The following is a 24,997-nucleotide window of genomic DNA, read 5'->3' as shown; positions in this document are numbered from 1 at the left end:
ATATCCTGGAGGATTGTGGGGTAACAATCGATGGAGGAGTAGTATTAGTCATAGCTTCAAGCAGAGTGTATGGTTTATGGTCAGACGCAGTGGAAAGGAATATAACTGAACGGACATGTTCGTGGCGTGAATTCGTTGTTCTGCATCTGCAATTCATCAAAGGGGAATTAAATCAGAAGAGTAGAAAAAGAATCATTTATTGGAAATAGGAAACGAAGTTGAAAGTCGTTGCGTGTACTCAGATTTAGTTAATAGATACATAAGCCTGTTAAGCGGAAGTAATATTTGCCAGGCAGCTTTCACTTTCGTGTACAAACAAGTCTCTTTGACTTATAAAAATTAATTGAATCGAACCAGCTCTTATTTGCGAAAATTATTCCGCTTGGAATAAATGTACACAGTTGAAAATAAAAATTCCATTTGGAGTAGATCGGATATAATTGTTTAATTAAATATAATTATTAATACTTTATCATTATATCAGTTATTAGATACTTAATTGTCTGTACAAATTAACTGTAATGACGAGAATGAATTTCCAGTGGACATTAATCAGATAACAAAATAATGGTACGATACATCCTTAATCATTTATCATTGTTAATCCTTATAGAAGTAAATGTGCTAATCGGTAAATCGCAGGCAGTTAGCTGATAAGTTAATGGCTACTCGATAATTATCGGTTACCCATTATGTAATTACGGAACTATTTAGTTTAATTTCTCACCAACTGCCCGTGATGATGTCGGACACGTTCCATCTAAATTCTGTGGAACCAGACTCAAGACACGCAAGCGCTTATTTCACTACAAGTTTAATTCACAGAGCAGCCTACAGTCAATTCTCTTCTAAATATATTCCGAACGACGCGGCGTATAAAAAAATTGTCGTTCCAATGATCTCTATCTTCTTTTCTTTCGAAAGATACATTTTAAGGCACGATCAAAGTAGAAAACACGTTTAAAGCTACATTAAAAAAAGTCTCTGCACTGTATCAGTGCAACGCTCATGTGTCATCGGCCTGGAACAAATTTTGTCAATAATCGAATTAGGAAAGCGGATAAGAATAATAAAAGTTACCGTCTACACTTTATTTATTTAAAAGATAAAACCTTAAAACTCGTGGTAAGCGTTCTTAAAATTCGTAGGAAGCTTCGCAGAAAATTTCAATCAAATGCAAAAGAAAAGTACTATCGCGTTTAATATTATGCTCAGGAGAATGCATTACTTGTGGATCGCATAATTCCTTCAGTATCTCATACTGTGAAAATGTGTTACTTTCTTCAAAGCCGATTCTTTGCATTCTGTTTCGTAACGGATCTCTGTTACTTTCGTGATAAAATCTATGTCTCTCATCTTTTATTAATTTACTTCTAAGAAGTGAAACCGTTCTTCGGGCTTAGTGACGAGGAAGAAATTTTTTGCCTGGGTATTCAGGAGTGTCTCGAAGGATCTTGACAAGGTACCACAAACCATCCGTTGTTTCCTGAAACCGCAGGTCCCACCATTTGAGCATTGCTCAGAAGGGCATTGTTCATCCTCTGGTTTTTCATGATTTCTAATTGGCGTTTTAAGTTCCGATACAGCTTTATCAAGGATTCCTGTAATCAAGAAAGGGACTGACTTTACGACACTCTGTCCTACATTATTATAAATTCATGATTGAAAAGGTTCTGAACATCTGTCCGAAAGAATTGAAACCATTCGTGTCTTCCCACTCCAAGGAAATTTGAAGCCGAATTGAATTAATGAATTATTTAATAAATTTAACGAGGTCAACCTACCTTCTCGTCTTCGAGTTTTCGAAGCTCCTCTTGTTGCCTTAGACTGTCTATAGTCAAATTTTTAAGCATCTCGTTTTTATGTTGGCCCAAAAGCGCTATTTCCGTTTGAACCTTTAAATATTCCTGTGCCAGTTGTTTGTGCTCTTCGAAGATTTCTTTTGATCTTTCGCAAGTCTGATCAGGCGTCAGTGGCCTCAAGTCTGCATCCAAGAGGCGATAAACATTGTCGAGATCTTCATTAGTCGTGCTATTACCTGTAAACCGATAGCAATACACAAGGGTTAATATTTAGGCGAATAAGAATGAAGTTATAACATCTAGAGATTCTTAAAAGTTATGAAGATGAAGTAACATTCAAATTTTCTATCAGAAGCTTTACCATATTATTCTGAAGGTATTCTTTTTTTTAAATAAAAATACTATCAAGAACGAAGAATTCTCTTTCTCTCAAATATCCTAATATTTTGAAGCAAACATAATTTCAGAGGCATCGATGCTAGAAATTTCTTTGTAAAGCCTAAGTTTCTTTATCATGATTTCAACAATTTTAATAAGTCAGTAAATCAGTGATCTCGTATCGGTAGTTAGTTTGATTTAGAAGTTAAAAATGATGTAAGTAATTCGAAATTCTGATTACAAAAAAGTACGCCTCGGATAATCTTTTCATTAATAAACATTGTGTGAAATGAAAGGAAGGAACTCCAAGCTCCTCTCCATCTACTTCAAATTTCCCTAATGCTGAGACACTTTACCCTCTCTGGCGATAAATAAAAACAGGCAAAAGTACTAACGCAATAGAACCCAGCACCGCTTTAGGGTGTCCGTGGCGACGATGTTCGGGTATTCCTCGCACATTTCCAAATGCTGGAGCCTAACGAGGCTTCGTTCATAATAAAAAATCAAGGTTCTCACATGAAAGGTGTCACACCGTTCAATGACCACGATATCATCCACTTCGATCTCCGAAAAGGGGGAGCCGAGACCTGACTGATAGAACCGGTGGTAAAAAGAGAGAATCTCCGAAGAAACCGGACTTTCGATATGAAGGATGATAGAAAAAGAAGAAAGAGGAGGAAAGACCGTCGTTCTTGGTGGTGGGTCGGGAGAGCACTAAACAAACGTGCATCTATATTGGGCCTGGTGAGTCAGCCACACCTGCTTCGAGGTATCCCCCCACTCGACAGGACGAGCGAGCACGAGCCAAGAAGAAAATACGGTTCCTCGGCTCTTAATTCATCTTCAGGGCTGGATTAAATCGAACTTCTGATTCTCATTGTGGCGTGGTGGATAATTGAAGAAGAGGGCAACTAAAGGGAAGCCGTTCGCATCTTAGGCAACTTCTCCTGGGAAAGCAGAGCATCCGCCAGCTTTATTAAAGAACATATGACTGAAATTAATAGAAAGGATTAACTTCAAATATTGGCAAGCCTACGACTTCCTTTAACAAACAAAACTAAGATTAGATATCTCAAGCCCGAACTGCGGAGAATAAAAAGGCGCGCGATTTGCCGCGAATACATTGCTAATGAGAATGCTATTACACTTTTCGCATGTTTAGGAAATTGGATGATGATGTTGACAAATGTCTACTTTAGTATAACACTCGATCCTACGCAATCTCAAACGGGACTAGCCTGTTTTTATTTACTCAGAGTTTGTTAGGATGCGGCCTTTATCGCCGTCGATAGGCGTCAATGAAGAACAGGTTCCACCGATTAGTCGTCAGTTAAATTTAGTTGTAGTCACACAATGTGACTATTTTCGCGGGCCCTTTGCCAGGGTAGATTTCACTGATCGACGAACTCCAAAGGAATTCGTCATGGCAAAACCACAACGTGCCAGGTGCAACGGTGTTTTTTTATGCGCCCTTTTGCAAAGATAAATAGTTACTTATATGTACATAAACAACAGACGAGTACAAACAATGGTGTCGTTAATTTAAATTTAGTACATGCTTCTGTTAAAAAGCAACACTGTTAAATTCAAGCTTCATTTCAAAATTAATTTTACTACATAGCTCTAATAATTTGCAATTTCACACAGTCTATCAAATGATATTATATTTCTAAAACGAGAGAATTCAGCATAATTTATATACTTTTATATACTTCGATTATATGTTAAATCATGTGTAAAAAGCTTGTTGACGGCGACGATAGGTCTGAGCACATACATTCCGCGTGAAAAGGAAGGTTTTGTAGAACATACAGGGAGCGTTATTTTGGGATTAGAGTACTATCGCGGTGAGTCACAAATCCGAAGCTCTCGCCCCAGACGAGTTCCCCTTCCTCTATAGTTATAGAACGGCGAGCTCATCAATAAATAGCAATTTAATCATTTGCTTCGTAACGAACTAGCGCTTTCGACACAGTTCATAGAGAAGATCAAACAAATACTCCGTTACTTGCATATCAACACAAAAGAATTAACTTACTCTGAGCTGTGTTCTTTGCTTTTAAAACCGATGACTGCGACGGAAGATCAGAACTCGGCAATTCCCAAGCATTCTGTAATTATAAACGTTGATATCGAAGAAATTATTATTATGAACCTTAAGTCAAGATGTACTAACCGGATCGCAATCAATGTGAAGAGGTGGAAAGTTCTTATTCTGGAATTCTTTATGTGTTGTATCGTTTAATGGATTATTATTGTTGCAAGGTGTATCTCTGAAATTGTATAATGGACGCGACGAACTATCTTTTCCATTTGGAATCTCCGGTTTCTCTTTGGGACTAGGCACACTAGCTGTGATAGTTCCATTAGCGGTGCATCCATTTATTTGAGAGTCCAAAGTAGTAGTCACGTCCAAGGTGTCGTCTTTAGACACATGATTTTCGTTAACTTCTTGCGACGATAGGCCTGCATGGTATTAAACATACATGAAAACTGTCTCTCTATATGCATATTATTTGCAACTCTTTATTTACAACATCTTCATCCGATTTGCAAGAGGCTACTATGCGCGTATTCTTTTTTTGTTCTACATATTTACAACTGACATACGTACTTCGGGAATATTCAACGGGTTCTAAATGGCCATTGAAAAATTGCGACAGTGTCGTCATTATTTCTACAACTTCGTCCATCGATGGCCTCTCTTCTGGAGATTTGTGCCAACATCTGAAAAATTCAACAGTTTCCTTTTCATCGGATGAAAATGTTTTTCGGAGGTATTAACCTTGAACTGATAAAATTTATTATTTAAATGTAGCAGAAGCAATTTCTGTATCGTAACTCTGACTTCCATTTTTTAAATTATTTAATCGTACACCTCTCTAGTAGGTATCGGCGATTAGCTGTAAAGTATTTTCAATCTTCTTCCCGAATCCAACACTTTCCCTTCCACTATTTATTATCAGAAAAGCTTCTGATGAAAACAACTGGGAGCATTCATCAAATCGTTCCTCCTAACGTACAATCGTCAAGAGAAAATTCGAAAGGGAAAGTAGTCGAGTCATTAGACTCAATGAAAAATGATCGTTGAAGACAATTTCACTTACCACTAAAAATTTACTCCCAGTGCCTAAACATCGAAGGGGATGAAAGAGTGGATCGCTGCCCCGAAGGAGAATCCAGAGTCGCTAAAAGACCCCGATTTGTTTAATGAAAATTTTATGATGAACTATGTGCCCCAATCTCCACCCTCACCTAGGATAAAACCTAAAATTCATAAGAAGAAATTTAGAAAAGCCCTAAATAGAGATACAGAACAATCGCAGAGCGAAGGATTATGAAACTATTAAAATTACCCTGACACCAGACTAATCTACATCCGCATTCAATAACTCTGAACAATGAACCCCGTACACACATTCTCCTTCATAACAGTTTTACGTCCCCATCTTTATACCTCCACAAACTCCCATCTAATTATGATTAGTTCATTGTTTCCTTACTTTTACGTCTCAAGTCGTAAAGATAATGGATTTAATCATGTTTCCACAATTACACCTTGTGGAAATAGAGAGCGTATTAAAGACAGACTCGAATGAACTACATAATGAAACAATATTTATCATTTCACGAAGAATAACTTGAGTTGCGGATCGTATGTATTATGCGAAGAAAACCGATCGTCCCTTTAGAATCTACTAAGACATTTTATGACGTACCAGACACAGCGTGCATGAAAATTTTTAAAGCACTGACTTCACAGTAACTAGCGATAAACGAAAAGAAACATTGTGAGGAGTATTCCTTGTACCTGTCTGTGTGTTTCCCTGCACGTTTCTTTAACCATCTAACTAACTGCTCGTGTCTATAGGTATTTACAGTTGATCAAATGCAAGTTTATAATTGATGAAAGTCAGAGTTATGAGAGAAATTTTGTATTTGTGTATGCGAGTCAAGTGTCAAATTCGTGATTAACTTGTCCCCACTGACGGAGAAACTGTACAACTGAACTGTAAAAAAAACGGCTTTTAAACAGTCATTAGAGGCGGAATCAAACTAATTCCAAGACATTTCCATTCACACATTCATTCTCAAATATAATATCTACTAATAGATACGCGCAACGTGCATCAATTAGCTTCAGTCATCTTTGTTATACGAGCAGAGTAACAAGCTGAAGATGACTTTACGTACGAGTGAAAGAGAAACCTCGGCTTTATCAATTCTTTGTTGATACATTACTGTAGCCTTCTTTTCATCGTGATTTTATCGAATCAGTATATACCTTGTCATGAGATCTTCGATTGGTTTCGGACAGCCTTCGATCAAAGGAGGCCTCTGTCCCACGTGCACCGCCCACATTATTCTATACGCCGAGCCGCCGATTTCATCGAATGGTTTTTTCCTCGACAATATCTCCCAAAGAATAACGCCCCAACTAAATACATCACACTTCTCTGTATATCTAGAACCCTCGAATACTTCTGGTGCCATCCAAGCTGCGGAACCTTTATTGTTGGTCATATATGTATTTAAATCGCAGGCTGTGCCGAAGTCACAAATTTTAAGGGTTTGCCCACCCATTACGAGTAACAGGTTCGGTGGTTTTAAGTCTCTGAAAGGAAGAAGCAAGATTTAAGTAACATCGCACTTCTGCTGGTCTGCAATTAACTTACCTATGAATTAAAGGCTTTGGTTTCATGTTGTGGAGATACGCGACGCCGCGCGCACATTGGAGAGCCCAGCTCATTGCATGGCCGGCGGTATACCGTGGCTGTGGATTACAATGCAAAACTGCAAAATAAAAGCGAAGGGAAACATTCTCGATTAATCAGGTACTAAGTACAGCGCTCAAGGAACGGTTGAGATAACCAAACATTATTGCAATAACACAAAGATACAGATTACAAGCACATTATTGAAATAATGCTTCACAAAATAGAAAAGAAGAACAAGATACCATTGTATAAGGAACCGCCTTCCGCATATTCCATCACCAGGCATACTGGGTTTTTAGTGCAAGCACCGTAAAGCTTGACGATATTAGGGTGCATAACCCTCGATAATTGCCTTACTTCTACCGTGAAGGCTTTCCTCTCACCTTCCGAATTTATATATTTCACAGCAACGTATTGCCCCCTCCATTTTCCTTTCCACACCACACCGAAAGAACCTTTCCCTACTACCTGCGTAAAAAACAATCCAATTGCAGATACAGTTGCATAACGAGAACGACTATCTTAAAACTGATGAACTACCACAATCTAAAGTGATTTGCATCGATACTCAGGTGTATAATAACTTCTTTCACCGTAAACTAACTTGAATTTACATAATCCATATCGTATTAAAGAGAAACAACAAATACAATAACAAATCATTGAATCGGGTGGTATCCCAGAGTTTCTTTAATTAACAATCCCTTGAATTGAGGAGATTTTCCGAATTCCGTCCCGTAGACGTCAGTGTTAATTGTCAAAATAGATCGTCCCAGCGGAATAACAATTTGCTTGAAAAGTTTTTGGTAGTCGTTGTTTTGGTTATGTTACAAAAGGGGCAGAAAAAAATCCAACGATCAATAAGGATAAGTTCTGGACAATTAAAAAGAATGGATAAAGCCAGCGTTCCGTGAATATCCCGGCGAATTGCACCCAGAAGTGGATATTCGATTGTTCGGAGGGATCAGGGGAATTATTACACGAATGAAGGTACCTGCTCAGTTTCAATTTCATCGTAGTTAATTTCTTCAACGAACTGCTGCTGATGGCCTACTAACTCTTTACCCGCCATCACACACAGCCGACATTACATTTGTTTCAGGGCACATTTAATTACCGGGCGTATTTATCACGTCCGAATGTTTATCCTAGCTCGGAGCTCGGGCTCTTAACCACTCTTAACATTTCCTATTTTATTAACAATCGGGACGCATGTGCAGCGAGGGGGATGCATCGATAAATACTTCTGATTCGATACATCGATACGTTGAAACACGATCCATCGTTAAACATGGAGGATACAATCAAATTTACATTAGACGAAGGTATTTTAAATTCGAAAAACTATTTCGCATAAATATCACTAGTTTTCAAAACGACTGCCTAGAAATGCAGAAAAATCTTATGTCAATCCATTTTTTTTATAAAATACAAGGGATGAGACCCTTTCTTCTGGAGGATCATCCAATATAAATATTACGAATATCACGTAATGGAGCCCGACGAGCTGTGCAAAATATAAACATCAGAATTTTGCTGTTATTTCTAATAGTTTCTTAGAAAAGAGATTTTAATACTTATATATTTTAACAAACTCTCGATAAGTTTCATGCTCGTTTTTAATCATTTCCAATTTCAATTCATTCGAACGTAGAAGGAAATGACTTGAAAGGATATAAAACGTGTTCCGTATACAGAAAATAATATCGTTAATATTTAGCTAAATAGATAATACAATTTGTCGAAAATCTACTAGTAATTTACTAAAGGACATATTGCTAAAAAATTTGTGTTGGCAATGGAGCTATTTTTTTTGTCCACCATGAACATAGGAATATAGGGACGGAGGATAATTGCGACTTTAGGCGAGGGATACGTATTTGTGGAGGGGAGAGCACCTACATCTGCCTGGATTTGATTGATTGCATTCTACGCATGCTCCGTACCGCTAATTATGAAAAAGTGTTTGCTACAGATTAGTACATACAGACGTCTAATTGTAAGTATGTACTAACGAATTATACTCACGAATATAAATTGTAAAAATAATGAAAATTAAAGAGAAATATGCATCTATAATTATTAAAATATACGAGGTGAATACGCACTGCATACCAGAGTTGGGCAAAATGTAATCTAATGTAAGTAGCCTATGTAAACTATGTAATCGGAAAGCGTGTCTCGACCACCAGCCGATATTGTTATAGCAGTACAGCCAACATCGAGCTATCCATTAAAAGCTAATCTTAGGAATTGTCCAGAAAGTGTTTCATTTCATTTCTTTCCTTCATTGAAATTCCCGCGCAACTCGTAAGCTGAGTGCTTCAGCGCTACACGGGCACGGACCCGCCGTTTAATTTAAAATTCCCCACGGAATCGCGCAGCACCACTGACGTCCTAACTCCTAATCCAGTAATGGAAAACCACTCACTGTTATACAAAGCCTATAATTTTATTAACAAGCTATTAGATAACAGAGAATATTTGTATCTGTATTGCGACACATCTATTAGATTTTAGTGGTAACCACAGTTCAAATTCTAATGCGCCCCTACTGATTCTAAACGCGTCGAAATATTACGACGAAATGTATCCGAAACGTTCTCCACTGTATAACGTGTTGTGCAACATGGCACCAATCACGGATCGTGATTCTTCGATCTAAACTTGATATTTTTAAGGTGGCAAATCGTGCTCACTCGTAAACAATTGTCAGCCTGACTGCCCCTAATTTGAGCAGAAGAATTACGACGGAAAAATTAACTTTACAAAGACACGACATGTTTCATAATTGTCAACTGTGAATAAACCTCTTCCCAAAATGGCAGAAAATCTTTCGAAACGGCCCCCCAAAGGGATTTTGAAAACATCAAGCAGCTTCGATAACCCGGACGCACCTAGGTAACAATTTTCGAGGAGTATCTTAATTCATTGTTTTAAATCTGTGCATGTACATTCAGAGTAGAATTCCATTTTCATTACCGTAAGAATCTTTACGATGAAAGTAGCTGTTCTTTTTTTTAAAAGAAAGTCATAATTGCATACCGCGAACTTGAGAATTGTACGTTAAGGTTAGGTTAATTGGTAGATATATTGCTATCGTGTACATACTTTCGTCTTCCATATTATACATTTCATTAATGCTACGATCAGAGACTGGTATCTGTTTATTTTCTGGTTTGCAGTTTCGCATCGTTAATAAGAATCATAGTAGAAACAAGTTAACGTTGGTAACAACCCCCTATTTCCTATCTATTCTGTTACTCTATGTAGAATCGTAGACCGCTGTACTTATTAAAGTCACACAACGCTGTTGCTTGTAATATTCCACTGTGATTGTTATTATAGGCAAAGTAAAGAGACAAAATGGGATGAAATGAATATTATAGCGACTCTGCATCCAGCAGAGAAAGATTATGGTCATATGAAGATCGATGAACCAAAAACCCCATACAACTACGAAGGCCTGCAAAGTGATTTTGAATTCGATCAATTAGATTCGACCGCCGTTGCTGCCAAGTGAGTATTTAAAGCATTACATTGGAGATAGACGTTCTATTGTTAATTTCTTAGATTACTTTCACGAACAACTATTGTGTAATATCTTGAGATCAAGGAGCGCATTATTATATAACAAGAAAACTGAGTAGCATGAAGTATGGCATTGTTTTGAAAGATTATGTCTTCTTTATTTGTGAGAAATGATGATCCTAATTTCAATGTTTTGTTCTGTTCGTTTCACTGTTGGTAATCCTATTAGCTTTTAATTTAATAGCAACTAATGGGGTGTCATCTAAAGTACACATTATGTAGACAGTTAAATATATCACAGTTATCTTATTTGCGGTAACTATTTAGAAGTTTTTCATTCTCACTGATTTCAATGATTTTTGGATATGTTGAGATGTTTATCTCGGAAACGAAGATCGAGTGGCGGTAACATGTATAGGAAAAAGTTGTTCAGAATCTTGATCTTGATAACATATCCAAAAATCATTGAAATCCGCGAGGATGGAAAACTTCTAAATACTTACCTTATTTTCTAGCGAGAAACTTAATTAAATGATGACGTACATCACGAGTACAAGATTTATAATTAGAGTATTTTTGTTAATTCATGCGGTCCCCAAACAATGATTTTTTTTCTAAATCATTTAAATACATCACTTTAAATAAAGTCATCAGGATTAATTGCCAAATAAAACCGACACATATGTCCTCAAATTTTCAGTAAGAATTTCGCGACTAAATGGTAATACTTAAACATGGCTTTAACGATTGACTTTCTTTTCGTTCTTTCCAATCTAGATCGGAAATATTTTTTGAAGAATAATTTGAAAATAAATTAACAATTATATTGGCCAGCTAAAATATGGCGATTGCATTTTATTTGAGCTCTTGTTTAAAATATTCTTTCTCTCTGTCTGTTTTAAGTTCTTCAATCAGTCTAATTTGTACTATCTGTTTAAAGCTTTATACCAGGATTGGCTTAAATGGGAGCTATCAAATTTAAATTGTCCAACTATTCTCTACTAAGCCGCAACATCTCACCGTGTAGGTTGTAACATTGTTATACGCATAGTGTTGAAGCGTTGATGTTGGAATCAGATGTTAATAATCTAACAAACGTGTGCAAGCCTATGTAGAATTTCATATTGATTTGTTCTTTTTATCGGAATTAATCTCCATCGGTAAGTTTTAGCGTCCTTCAAAATGTAAATTTGCTATTTTCCCTTCTTAGAGTTATATTCCTTTATTGTTTTCAGTAATTCTACACAAAAAGAGATACTTATGTGGAGAAATACTTGAACTCTTCAGAATAATATTATTTTAGACTTCGAAATTTGTGTAAAAAGGAACTTTTAATGGTTCATAGTATGTACAAATGCAGTTATTAAACAATTTTAATCAAACACGTACACCGAGAAACATACAGAATATTTCGGAGGGTATGTAACATCCTAAAGTCGACAGTTACGTGGTATATAGTTATGATTTTCTCCAACGTCATCAATTCTGTACACTGTTTTAAAAAGATTTACATTTTTTAGTACTTTAAGACTAAGTAAACAACACAAAAGTTATACTCACTTTTCTCTAAATTTAGGCAACAGAATCAAAGAGCTGGACAAGAGTTTGTATATTATGTCTACCGAATCAATCGAAAGTAATGAAACTCATTTATTAATAAATACATTGAAAATTGTGTATCAACATATCAGTATGCATATGATTTTGCGCAAAAGTTTACTCTCGTCAAAGTTGTCAGCCGAGCCGAGCATCCAGTTTCAACAATAGAAAAATTGTTATCTAAAAATCTTAGAAATTCATCAACACGAACCATGGTTTTATTCTTATTTTAAGGTGTTACACATCTTCCAAAGAACTCTTGTATCTATACGTTTTTTGAACACATACTTCTATTATGTGTTACTTAAGCACTTAACTGGATTTGGCATGTACCGTAAGAAAATAACAGAGCATAGTTAGGTGGCTTTAATTAGAGCTTGAATCACAATAGTAGAAATTTGAGATGTTGAAGAAACAGTAATACATATATATTTATATATATATATACACACACCATGCACGTCCAAAAAATGAGAAATCCTTTGATTAAAATCTTCACCTACCGCTATACGTTCATTAAGTACAGATTATTACGGTAAAGTACATAAAGAAGAGCAATAAATAATTTAATATGTTGTATCCTCTATGAAAGAAATTTTTTTGTACAACAGTTTCAAGTAACTTTGGTACTTAATGAACCCAATAACCATTACACTATGCTTAAATTTAGAGTTCATTTTCTCTAATTTATAGAAATTTCTATTCTTCTTTGTTAATACTTCCTACGTTTAATGTCGAAGGACACTTTGTACTAGCAGCGATTCAATGCTACACAATTTTTTTAATAAGTGATGTTTCATTTTTAAATCTTATTTTGGGAACCGCATGTGAACTATTAAAAAAACTGGGTAACTATTGCAGTCATACTCGATATAAGCGATATATATATATATTTACACTTTTTTTGCTCAAACATTCTTCGTTGTATTACAATGAGAATCAACTAAAATTACACTTAAAACACAGAAGCTAATAATAATTAGCTTAGAAATTGATTTTTGTTACATTAAAACTTCGGTCTTAACTGGCTGCTCAAATCTTGTCTTCCCTACAAAGTCTTGCAAAAGTTATACATTATCCCTGTCTACAATTTCTCGAACAATTAATTGAGTTGAAGAGGAGATGTTTTGCATACTCACTAATTACAAATATTTTACTGTACCGATGGTTAAAAATTGAAGTTATTAGAGTGAATATTATATTTCCCTTTGTGAGCCGAGGGTTTACAAACTGAATAGCAAATAACTCAGTCTTTACCTCTGCAGATTAGCAGGAAGCAGTAAACCAAAAATATTTGAGGAGTCGAGTGACGACGAAGAGGAGAAGGAAACACCGGAGGAAAGAGGTACGATGTTTGGTTTATTTCTCGCACCTACAGTGTTATGTATCGCATACGATTTATTTCAAACTCTATAAAACATAAACTTGACCCCGCAGACTTGTCTCGCGCTATGGGACTTCGTATATTTAAAAAAAAAGTACATTGGTAAAAGTAATATATTTGAAAGAAAGTAATAGGTAATTTAAATCTAGTAGGAAACAGCAAAGAAATGATACAGACGTTGTTGAAAATTACAAGGCAATTATCAATCCATTCGCAAAAATTTTAGAAAAACGAAAAGCATTTGAGGCAAAGAGGAAGCGCCATTATCGAGAGTGGCAAGTAGTTCAGATGGCTCGAAAGCAATTACTTGAACAGGACGAAGAGGAGGAGGACGAAGATGAGGACGACAAAGAGAATGAGGAGGATGTAGAGAAAGATGACAACAGTCCTTTTTCTTCCGAAGAACAAATTAATTACGATGTTAGATTCAAGTGCATGCCGTCCTGTGATAAAACACAGCAGAAGTGATATGGCTAAGGACTTTCATAAACAATATTATGAGTTACTAAAAAACTTAGGACCCGCTATCTAACATTTTAAGTTTGTGGTAAAATTCATTCACTGTTCTGCGACGGTTGGATTAAATTATCAATTACTCCGATAACAATGTTCAACTTAAATTAGTTAAATAATTAAGTCAATACATTTTTGTAACTGATCGGTTTACAATTTTCCAATAATTGACTTATGATTAACCACTGTAATTAATTACCCAACGAATGCAGCATGAGTGTATAGTTAACTACTTGCGTAATTAATTACGAGCACATACAAATAAATAATTAATAATTGAAGAGGTATTTAGTTTAATTCTTCATTTTCGATGCTCTAATGATTAATCATTTGGTGATTAATAGAAATCAAAATTTTAACACGTAACTTCAAAAGTAGAGTCAGCCGCTTATTTATTCGGAGGATAGAGAGAACCAACTTAATTATTAATTATTTCATTAATATTTGAACAGTGGTTATCAGTTACTGATACTTCAACCCAGATATATTATTATTATTTATTATGATATAAACGAGTCGGTATTTAATTAATTATGTTATTACTGATTTTTTTTAAACTTTTTAACAGGACTGTAACACTTATTGTGTATCATTTATTCCGCATTACCCTTAACTATTTGTAATTGACCACTAGTTTTATAATGTTATATTTGACAATTAAGCGATTAATTATCCAACGAGCGGTATGCTTTTCCAAGTAATTAAGATGTACCTTGTATTGGAGTAAACTTGAAACTGCTGTTTGTAAAATTTACAATCTTTATTTATAAAATTATATATCCTAATATATACTTGAATTAAATTGTTACATGTTCCTCGCCGCATAAAGGCCTTCAGAGCTCTTACATTAAAAGATGCAATTACATTATTTCTGAAGTTAATTTATTGTATCGTCCAGAATTAATTCCAAGAACTAATCCAAGGAGATGTTCGGAGTTCGGAGGATTATGTGAGATTCTTTTTATTGCGGCAGGAGGAATCATTGTTTAGACAATCGAATACAGCTTTGTTTCAGAAACACGTCTCATAGTATGTAATAGATATTTTTGTAGACTTAAACAACTGCTCGTCCGAATTAGCTTTAGAACAATAGAGTTCCGACGTATAGAGTGTCCTTTCAAATTATACGTTACATTGTAAATATGTGTAATAACAACGAATTCAATACATTAGGATTTATACATACAACAGAAAACTGCGAATCGAACGCCAAATTGAGCAAGTCGCTGATCTTTAAAATTTCTTTTCAAACTGCTACTTATCTGGCGTTTGCTGTTCCAATGAAATATGTAAGATCAATATTATGGTAACCCATTGATATGTAGTGTTTGTCAATTTAGATTCATTTGTGCAGCGAGCAATGCGATGATTGAACAAAATTTAGAGTTTATATAATAGTGTGTATTAACGTGTCGTTATATCTTTATGATTATAAACAATTGCGAGTTAATTGAGGCATAGTAAAATGGGTGAGTGTTCGATTCTCTGTTTCATTGTATTACTGTACACAAGCTCTTACGCTTACGTTAGAATACTCAAGTCTGCAGCTTTAAGCTTAGAGTTACTGTAGAACGAACTACAGCGGATAAGTAGACTAAGTGTGATCATAGATCATTATTTTATGATTTTTCTTTTCATTTCGGGACACGATGGAGAAGTAGCATGTCATTTGCAAAGCCGCCAGATAACTGCGATTTGTGTAAACCGCGCGTTGAACAAAACATTGAAATTTAAGAAGCCCAAACGCAGTTCGCCTGTATAATTCAATTTCGTATCCAGTATTTAAATTGCAGTGAGAATAGTCCCGGTGGATGCATATTTTTATGTTCAAAGTACTACCTAGTGCACTTTGAATCGGTGTAAAAGAATTGTGAATTGTTAAGTGAAATGAAAATATTAAAAACGAAATTTCTGATTCCTTTCTTGAGAAGTTTGTTCACCCATATACGCTACATTGAAAACAGTATCGAACTGAGTTTCTTTCTTAAATTCAGTTCGACGATCTTCGAAACTTCAAATTATTATTTATCGAATCCAATGAAATACTTATGCGAACAAGCTTTCTATCTAAATCTATATGCTACATTTGAAATACTACATTACTGGTGTTTAATTTTCCGTTCATTGTTTAAAATTAGGGGTGGGTCCGAACCTAATTTTGAAATTCTCGAAACTCGAATCCGAAACTTTGTAAGGCTTCGAAACTCTCGAAACTTGAACTGCTGATTCTCTTTTGTAAGTGGAATATCTTGCTTTAAGGACTCAAGTCGACCAAATTTGATTTTATACTTTTTTTATCCGGATTCCGGGAGTTTCGAGTTTTCGAAACTTTTTTGGGCTACGAGGTTTTGACACCTCAAGAAATCCATCCCTATTTAAACTAATATTTCAAAGTTTACAAATATTAGTTAATATTTCTAAAATATTCTATCCAGATATATTTCAAGGGATGCAATTGATCCCCGCATCTATAAATAACATGGTTCGAGACTTTTTCAGTCGGTATGGCAGTTCGTGGACCGAAAAGTATTCCCAATCTTTCTATCTACAGAGACTTACTTGTCATTTATGTCAGCTCGAAGATTAGTAATAATAGCAGGGAGCGGCGGGCTCCAGCTACGCTGATGGGTAGGGTATACAGGAGCGGTGGTAATGTGTGCGTGAACTGACGCCAGCGCGAAACCAGCCAAGTGGCGGCAACGTGAAGCGAATGTGACGTGCGGGTGTACCGAGCCAGTGCTAAGCCAAGCCAAATGACACAATTGGCACTTTAAGTTTTATATTTGATGTATATATTTTGTAACATAATTTCTGTATACTTTATGTATATTTTGTATATACTAAATACAGAAATAGGTTTTATCACCTTACACGTATAGTAGGTACATAATAACAAAATATATTCCTTCAATTTACCATTATTAGTGCATAAATACATAATGTTTTCATTATTATTTTGTATTTTCTGTTACATGCCACCAATCTTACATATATTTCAATTCATTTTATTAGAAACAGGGACGTAAAGGACCTTATATTCTTGAATATTACCGCCATAATTCATCGCAGTCCTGCCGCAGCGATGGAAGGGGACACACCTACGGAAGCGGTAATAATGGTTCGTGCGACGCCACGATTGGAGAGACGAACTGAGCGAGTGACGCCGCGGCCAACCAGCGTCGACAACATATTTCCCGATGACGCTGATAGGCCGTGGCGAACGTGTCTCATATTAAACATCATCCGTTTACTTCACGCTATATCTGTCACCCTGCCCATGCGAGGGGGCAGATGGTGCCACAGTGGTGTTTCAACATGAATTAGAAGTGTTCTAGACGGGAACCTGTGGCTTGGCAGTGCCCTCACCATGTTCATGAAATACTGTAGAATGTTAGCGATGTAAAAAAGCCAACCCTGGTAAGCTCGAATGCAATCGAATCTCGATCGGCCACAATCGTTTGAACCGAGTTACACCCGGAAATACCGGCTAATGCTGTTACGGGACGTATCAGCGCATATAAATGCCTATCCCCCTACTCCTCCCACTACTTCTCCCCCTACCTCTCCGGCCCCTAAAAAGAAGCGGAGGAGCAGTGAACGGCGGAAAATACAGAAATGATCAAACTATTTCGCGGAGCGGGAATAACCAATCAACGCCAAGGTGGGAAACGAACTGCAGCCTCATTTCCCTTGACTAGCTTGGTTTGACTCGACGGTGGCGCCGTTCGTTTCCCACCTTGGCGTTGATTGGTTATTCCCCCTCCGCGAAATAGTTTGATCATTCCTGTATTTTCCGCCGTTCACTGCACATTACCACCGCTCCTGTATACAGTATAACAGTAATAACACTGACTAATCCGACTCCCTGATTAACAGTAATAACACTGACTAATCCAGCCTTGCGTGAAGTCTGTGAAATTGATCATCAAAATCGTCGTTAGTGTAGCAGTGCCTGTTGATGTCACCGATTGTCATGTCTGTTGAACGAATGGTTGAATGACAATCGACCCCACCGAATCGTAACTCAAATACTCATCAACTTCTTTCCTAAAAAGGGACTCGACATTTTTACCGTTCAAGACGTCCATCCTTTTCTCAAGTTTGTCACAACGGGGGCCGAACAATCAGCCATGTCCGTCTCTCAGATGGAAAGTATCCTTTTCTACCAATACAGCAGAGTATATTTCTAAGAGCGATTCGAATGCTAATTTCTCGTTCTCGAAGAAACAGCTGGCTGTTTCATCGAAGCATTAGCTAGATATATTTTACAGTATCACCGTGATCTTTCCTTTGCATCATTCCAAAAAAACATTAACTGCCTTCATCTTCGAATAAGGTTAGACCCCTTGCGAGGTTAGAGCTTTGCCTCCCCCAAGGTCTCTAAACGTCTCATATAAATGTCTCACTATCTCTATGCAATCTTTCAGTACGATTTCCTAAATTAGTAAACAGAGAATTTATTTAACCTCAAGTTCGCGGTGAAAGAACTGGAGAGGAACTCCAAGAAATGCGAGAAAGAAGAGAAGGTGGAGAAGGCTAAAGTAAAGAAGGCCATCCAAAAAGGCAACATGGAGGGCGCTCGCATTCACGCGGAAAATGCGATCCGCCAGAAAAATCAGGCGCTGAATTATTTGCGTATGAGCGCGAGGGTGGACGCGGTAGCTAGTAGAGTCCAGACTGCTTTGACCACGCGCAAAGTCACGCAGTCGATGGCCGGAGTGGTTAAAGCAATGGACGCTGCGATGAAATCGATGAATTTAGAGAAAATATCAGGTAAAGGAGAAGCCGCGAATATGTTCGGTCACGCTGTGTTATGATCTTAAAAGGGAAAGTGGAATTAAAATGGAGGAATATATAGTACCATAAGTGTGTTGATGATAATAACTTGAAACTTAATCTCAGGTCTAATGGATAAGTTTGAAAGCCAGTTCGAAGATCTGGATGTCCAGAGTTCATACATGGAGAACGCGATGTCCCAAACCACAACTACCAACGTCCCACAAAATGATGTCGATTCATTATTACAACAAGTCGCAGACGAAGCTGGGTAAGCACTATTCTTTGAGCATTTTAACAATTTACTGATGTTAGTTGGTATTGTACAACGACATTAATAACAAACTCTACTGTATACAATTTTTTACAGCTTGGAATTGAATATGGAATTGCCAGCTGGACAAATAAGTAGTATAGGTACCTCCACCGTTAGTCAGGAACAGGATGAGCTTACACAGCGATTAGCAAGGCTTCGCGAATAGTAATACAGGGATAAAAAAATGCTTATAACACACACATAAATATATATATATATATATATATATATATATTTTATTGCAACGTTTACTGCAACAGGTATATCAGTAATGAACGTGTTCAAACGTTCTGCGAGGATTCGCTTGCATCGTTTTCGTAAGTGAAATAAACTTTTAATATATCCTGAGTATTTTTATTATTTTAATAAGCTTCAGACCTTTGCGTAATAAAATAAATATTATTAAGATTGCATTACAAATAGTATCAACAGTTATTTTTGCAAGAAAGCTATAAACCTAGCACGATAAACTATAAAAATTTATATTAAACTAAATCAATTACCGAGCAGCATTTGCTATAAATGAAACGACGTCTTCGTTAGAAAGTTGCAATTAGAGCATGTTGAAATTATAAAGTATAAAAAACAATGTTCCTGAATGCCTTCCATGGTATTAGTCAATTCACTGAAAGATTGATTGCGTCACGAGTAGTGTTCTTTTTTTTTAGCAACAGCCTGGTATTCAGTAAATTTAAAAAGAATTTCTCCTTATGCTCTATTAATAACTGCAACTAATTACCGCAATATAGAAACTATTGTAAAACTATTATTGTATTAAGAGTAATTTGTAGCAAATGTATATGTATTTGTATTATACCTATGTATATCACGCCTTAAATATACAATAATATATACAGTTTATGTATCACGTTTATGTTTGTTTTACAAGAATAAATTTGTATAAGGATTACCTAGTTAATCGTTATATTTTTATGTAATTAAGCGCTATCTTCTGAAGAAGAGGTGGGATACTTCTCGATTCAATTTTTCGATTTCTTTTCTCTGGTGTTCTTTGCACTCTTTGGCCTGAAATTCTTCAATTGGAAGCATCCCTTCTATCGTCTTCAACTGACCAGTTGTTTCGATTGAAATTATCGGTAATTTACTCGACAATTCAACGGTTTTGTCTGGTCATTTACTCGATGCATCCGCGCGCAAGGTCTCGCGACATCACACGCTTTGACATTCCTACAGACTAACAAAGGACAAGGCCTTCTCGAAAGATTACGCGACTTAGAAGAAACTCGCGATTCGTTTCGGGGTCTACTAATTGAGACTCTGCCCTAGATCTTTCCCACGCAATACTACCCTTGATTACACGCATCGTCTGCTTTTAAACCTCGCTCCTAATTCACATATCGATTGTATACATTTCCGTAGCTACGTTCGCTTGATAGCGTAACTGTCATTATTGTCAATGATTGTAGAAGATTGTCGAGCAGCGTTACTCTATAAACTTTTATTATAATAAATCAATAATTCGTTGACAAGGAAGCGTTCAAGAAAGTTTAATTACAGTTTGCACGCAGTTTTGTATCGAATTGTTATTTATTAAATAGTAATATCGATTCAAAATTCAACTATTGAATTCTTTCCAAATAAACGGATCTGACGCAGATGACTGGACCGATGCGTCGGGTTTAGAACCAAGTAGGTAGCTATATAACGTTCGACTGTCGTTCAAATTTTGGATTGTGTTGCTGGACATATGATTGAAAAGAAAAGGTGTATTTTATCATTTTTGGACGTTCCATACGTTCCTAACCTCAGCTTCTTTGCAACGAGATGAGAGAGTGATTGCCACGAATACGCAAAAGATGATGTCGATTACGTCGAAAGATTCCGAAGCAAGGGATAGCGATGGTAGGGGCACGATCAAAATTATAGATCGACCTACGTTCATATTGAAAACCAGAGAAGGTGAAAGCAGAGCTGTTTCACCAAGTCAGCGGAATAATCATGGCGGTACCAAGTAAGCAGTGTTTGACTTGCTACTCTTTGTACAGCTTGACGTTTAATTTCCTTTCTTCTTTTTCTTTTATTTTTTAATCTCTATTGTAGGAAAGAGGTGGACTCGTCGATCAATGTTCCATCCAAGATCCATCAAGACTGTAAGTAGTCTAGGACGTTGTGCACATTCGTAGTAATTCATGGTGATACAAACTGTACTTTTTCAGCGACTCGTATTGCGCTGCCAACGTGCATTGAAATGACGAGCTGCGTCAAATTTATGGACGACAACATGCAGCTTGGGGAAAACCCCCTGGAATTTTTGTACGATCAGCAAGATTTCCTGATCGTAGGTTGCCTGGGTCCTCAAGGTGTCGGAAAATCTACTATAATGTCTCTTTTGACTTCTGGCTATGCGTTAGTATTTTCCTAAAGTGTGTACACTCGTTCTAGTTCCTTTTAAACGCAACCCCTTTCGTTTCTCCCCACCCAGGTCCGATGATATATTTCCGGCTCAAGATATGTCGCATCACGAAAACGGTTCGAATTGCACATCTGGTATCGACTTTTTCGTAACGAAAAATCGAGTGATATACTTGGATACTCAGCCTATACTTTCTGGCTCGACGATAGACTATTCTACTTGTTACGACCAGAAGAAGCCTGCGGCAGATTTTGCGAGTATGGAAACTAATTTGGAGTTGCAATCTTTACAGTTCGCGGCGTTTCTGTTCTCGGTGTGTCACGTCGTTATTTTCGTGCAAGACTGGTTCGTCGATCCGAATTTGGTTAGGTAGTTGATGAGTACGCGTCGTACACGTAACCGTTTTTTAATCGGCAAGCGTAACGAATGCTTTCCGAGTTTCAGATTTCTGCAAACTGCGGAAATGTTAAAACCATCTTCGACGAGTAACATGGATCAAGACTACGTCGAGTACTATCCGCATATTGTGTTTCTACATAATAAAGCCGAGTTACAAGATTTCACTCCGAACGCTGTCGAGAAGATCAAGGTAATTAATTCACTTTCCAGTAAAAAATTCTTCGACATTCGAAGAAAGAAAAAATATAGAATGGAATTTTACTTATGGATTTGCAGGAATTTTACACGAGAGTATTTTCCAGCTCTAGACTACAAACTCACAGTGGCTTGGATATGAGCGATTATTCGACCGAAGCGGGATTGAATTTATTCTTTGTACCACGAATCGTAAGCGAAGGTACGGCGCGACAACGGTCGTTTAATTATTCCGTGTTATTAAACTCTCGTATTTCTTCTTTTTTCATAGAACCTACTATGCGTCAAAACGAGAAAAAGCTGATAGAAAAACTGAAAACAAAAATACACGGTGTGAATAGGAATCCAATGACGCCCAGTACTTTAACGGAAAAAAATTGGTAACTATGCGGGCGAAATCGCTTTCCTTCTCTTTCATTTTCCATCGAAATAGATTCATCGAGTTTTATCGTTGTACGACATTTAGGTATCACTACGTTTCGAGAGTGATGGAGGCGATTAAGAAAAGTCATCTTTCTTCCGAATATGGAAGATTAATGCCGTAAGCGCCGACTCCTTAAGAATTTCTATATGAATATACATGAAAACGTACCGGAGGACAAAGATAGCAGCAGCAGTAGCAGTATTATTTCTATTATAAAAAATTGATCCAAACTGTTTCTGTTTTCGTGACAAGTGCTAATGAAGGCGATTGCAATAAATAGTCATCTTTGTAAGAATGCGATGATTGTTTTTCGAAAGATCTCACTCTGGTTCGAATACCGAACCGCCGTGTCTTATCGTGTAAAGGCGGGATGCGACCGGCAGCTAGGAGATCCCGCCTTTAAGGTCGAGTTTCCTAGCCACGATCGGCGGCTGCGGTCTCACTATAGTCTGATTTTCGAGAGTTGAGACCTGAAGCGGGTCCCTCGGACGGAGCGTGGTAAAGAAGAAACCAATGGTACGCTACAGATTACGTGCGGCGTAGCGTACCATTGATTCCTCCTTCGTTTATCTTGTTTCCCAGCTCTTGCGAGAGAAATGAGTAAAAAAAAGTGATTACCTTTCCTGTATGCTTACAAACTGTTACATCGCAATCATTATTGCTCGATTAGACATGAAAGAATTCTACTCGATCGCGAGTAGACGTGACCCGAAGGGAGATTCTTGGTCGTCGTGGTGTGTGTACAACCAGGGAGATTCTAACTAAAAACCAGTGCTTCGCTATGCATTTATTTGACCTTGCGTATTATAATAACGGATGATACGTTACAGGACAGGTAACATGGCGGTACTTAGGGTGTTGGAAATTTACGTTGATTTCGTAACGAATCAGAGGCACACTGTTGATATTGTTTGTAACATTCTGAATCCCCTTTTTTCGTTTGTCTATATATGCTCGCTTTGGTAAAAAGTTCCAGTACCCTTTGGAGAGTTGTAATCAACGAGGAGAAAGAAAACGAATAGCATCGCTATCCCTCGTAGACCGATCGTTTGGTTTGCTCAAATTTTACATTCCATTTCTTCCCAAATGAAAAAGATACGACGGTAGCCTATACGCGCGTGTCGTGTAATCGTTATACTAATAAATACAAACGGTGAACGGAACGGTAGATTCGTGGCAATTCGAATGAAACGTTAATATCGCTATTATCGTTGAACTGGGGGAGCCATTGGAAGAGTCGAAGCGTTGACGTTTGACATAGCTGTGTTGGGCCCTAAGAGAACTTGCTTCTGCTGGGTACGTTGCACTTCCTCCATTTGCGCTCGCTCTATTTCGAACAATATAGGCGCAAACAATATAGCCGACGAACTGAAGAATAACCAAGCCGCAGAGCACGAGAATACGTACAATCCTGTCGAAAGGGAAAACGTTTATACTTACTTAGTTAAATATCGGTGAAAAGGATACATACCTTTCATACAACTATACAAACAAGTTCCAACATTGTACCCAAAATTGCGTACTTCTTCTGGGAACATTTCCGTAAGGCCCATCAATCTTTCTGTTAGGCTTTCGTCCTAAACGTATAGAGAATGGTAGTTGCATTAATGGTAATCGAAAGCGAGAGACACGAATTATAAAAGAGAGATATAAACTGATGAGTGAACCCCGAATACCATGACTGAGTATCCAAGATGCGAGAATTCTCGCGTAAGAAAAAAAGTTGCGACGACTTGCGAGAGTCAAGACGAAATACATGTGTGCCGTACCTCTTCGTCGCCCTCATCATCGGGCAGAAGCGATTTCACCTCCGGAGAACGTGCGTCGCTACTACCCATGCCGCTATCCAGTTGATCCAATTCTTTGATCGAAGCCATGTAGGAAAACAATTGATGTTCGAGGAATGAATGGATTCGTAAACGGTGCTCGGCTACTTTATTTCTGCAAATGAGATTTCCAAGATTATCTTTGTCGACCGACCCCGTATATCCGAGTAAATATATGGCGATTCACGCCGGTGAAAAGCGAGTATGCATGTACTTATGTTAATGTACAACGCGACTCAATCTCGCCACACGAGTTTCCTAATTCCTTCTCTCGTACACACGATAAAAGTTCCTAGATAATTATACATACATATGCATGGGACTCGTGAAATAATTTGGTCGTTATTTAAATCGTTACCAAGTGTGTTGTACTATAATAACGAATTCGCTATCTCGCACTGACTCTGCAGTCTGCACTGAGGGCCAGAAAATGACTTGGATTAATACATGAATCAATCACCGGCTGTGGAATCAACTGTTGCGAGTTGCGATTCTCGCTCTAGCGGCGTTCAACACAAACTTTAGAAGCGCGAAGTTCAAAACGGATCATACGAGTGTAATAGGAAAGGGAAACAAAGCGAAGTTCGCACAAGCCCGAGGGGTTTGAAAATAGTTAGAGATTCTTTAATGAGAAAACTTCAAGATTATAAATTAATCAATACCCGCTTGGAAACGGGTGTTTGAATAAATGAACTGCACTTTGATCCCTTCTCCTAGATGTAATTCCAGAGCAATGTTGTTAAACGCTTGATTCTAAAAATC

General features: G+C 37.2%; 5 protein-coding genes across 6 annotated transcripts; 3 read left to right on the top strand and 2 right to left on the bottom strand.

Moving 5' to 3' along the window:
* Positions 1–181: 181 nt before the first annotated feature.
* LOC143367611 (mitogen-activated protein kinase kinase kinase 7) lies at positions 182–8,032 on the bottom strand. The gene is made up of 9 exons (XM_076809596.1): positions 7,893–8,032; positions 7,141–7,366; positions 6,857–6,974; positions 6,466–6,795; positions 4,795–4,907; positions 4,357–4,646; positions 4,219–4,291; positions 1,785–2,038; positions 182–1,601 (listed from the first exon to the last, which is right to left on the bottom strand). The coding sequence occupies exons 1-9, from the start codon at positions 7,968–7,970 to the stop codon at positions 1,434–1,436; spliced, it is 1,650 nt and encodes a 549-aa protein (XP_076665711.1). The 5' UTR covers positions 7,971–8,032; the 3' UTR covers positions 182–1,433.
* Positions 8,033–9,294: 1,262 nt separating this feature from the next.
* On the top strand, positions 9,295–15,843 carry LOC143368537 (protein phosphatase inhibitor 2). Its single transcript, XM_076811356.1, has 4 exons — positions 9,295–9,799; positions 10,247–10,417; positions 13,294–13,373; positions 13,639–15,843. Exons 1-4 carry the CDS (start codon positions 9,720–9,722, stop codon positions 13,878–13,880), a joined length of 573 nt encoding a protein of 190 aa, XP_076667471.1. The 5' UTR covers positions 9,295–9,719; the 3' UTR covers positions 13,881–15,843.
* Positions 15,844–17,783: 1,940 nt separating this feature from the next.
* Positions 17,784–19,365, top strand: Chmp1 (charged multivesicular body protein 1). Of its 2 annotated transcripts, XM_076811355.1 has the most exons (5): positions 17,784–17,900; positions 17,981–18,077; positions 18,378–18,698; positions 18,828–18,972; positions 19,072–19,365. In XM_076811355.1, exons 2-5 carry the CDS (start codon positions 18,056–18,058, stop codon positions 19,181–19,183), a joined length of 600 nt encoding a protein of 199 aa, XP_076667470.1. In that variant the 5' UTR covers positions 17,784–17,900; positions 17,981–18,055; the 3' UTR covers positions 19,184–19,365. The 2 variants fall into 2 exon arrangements, with proteins under 2 accessions (XP_076667470.1, XP_076667468.1); XM_076811353.1 differs by having other exon boundaries at positions 17,799–18,077.
* Positions 19,366–20,388: 1,023 nt separating this feature from the next.
* LOC143368535 (nonsense-mediated mRNA decay factor SMG9) lies at positions 20,389–23,413 on the top strand. Its single transcript, XM_076811352.1, is given in 8 exon segments — positions 20,389–20,989; positions 21,079–21,128; positions 21,195–21,394; positions 21,396–21,760; positions 21,836–21,980; positions 22,067–22,187; positions 22,257–22,365; positions 22,452–23,413. Coding segments are annotated over 8 exon segments (1,224 nt in total). The 5' UTR covers positions 20,389–20,834; the 3' UTR covers positions 22,531–23,413.
* Positions 23,182–24,490, bottom strand: Mge (translocase of outer mitochondrial membrane 22 homolog mge). The gene is made up of 3 exons (XM_076811357.1): positions 24,179–24,490; positions 23,881–23,986; positions 23,182–23,820 (listed from the first exon to the last, which is right to left on the bottom strand). Exons 1-3 carry the CDS (start codon positions 24,284–24,286, stop codon positions 23,615–23,617), a joined length of 420 nt encoding a protein of 139 aa, XP_076667472.1. The 5' UTR covers positions 24,287–24,490; the 3' UTR covers positions 23,182–23,614.
* Positions 24,491–24,997: the final 507 nt, after the last annotated feature.

The sequence above is a fragment of the Andrena cerasifolii genome, chromosome 4 (genome assembly GCF_050908995.1).
Source record: "Andrena cerasifolii isolate SP2316 chromosome 4, iyAndCera1_principal, whole genome shotgun sequence".
Classification (NCBI taxonomy): domain Eukaryota; kingdom Metazoa; phylum Arthropoda; class Insecta; order Hymenoptera; family Andrenidae; genus Andrena; species Andrena cerasifolii.
Note: the sequence above shows the minus strand (reverse complement) of the source record. Positions and strands in the feature narration are given on the sequence as shown.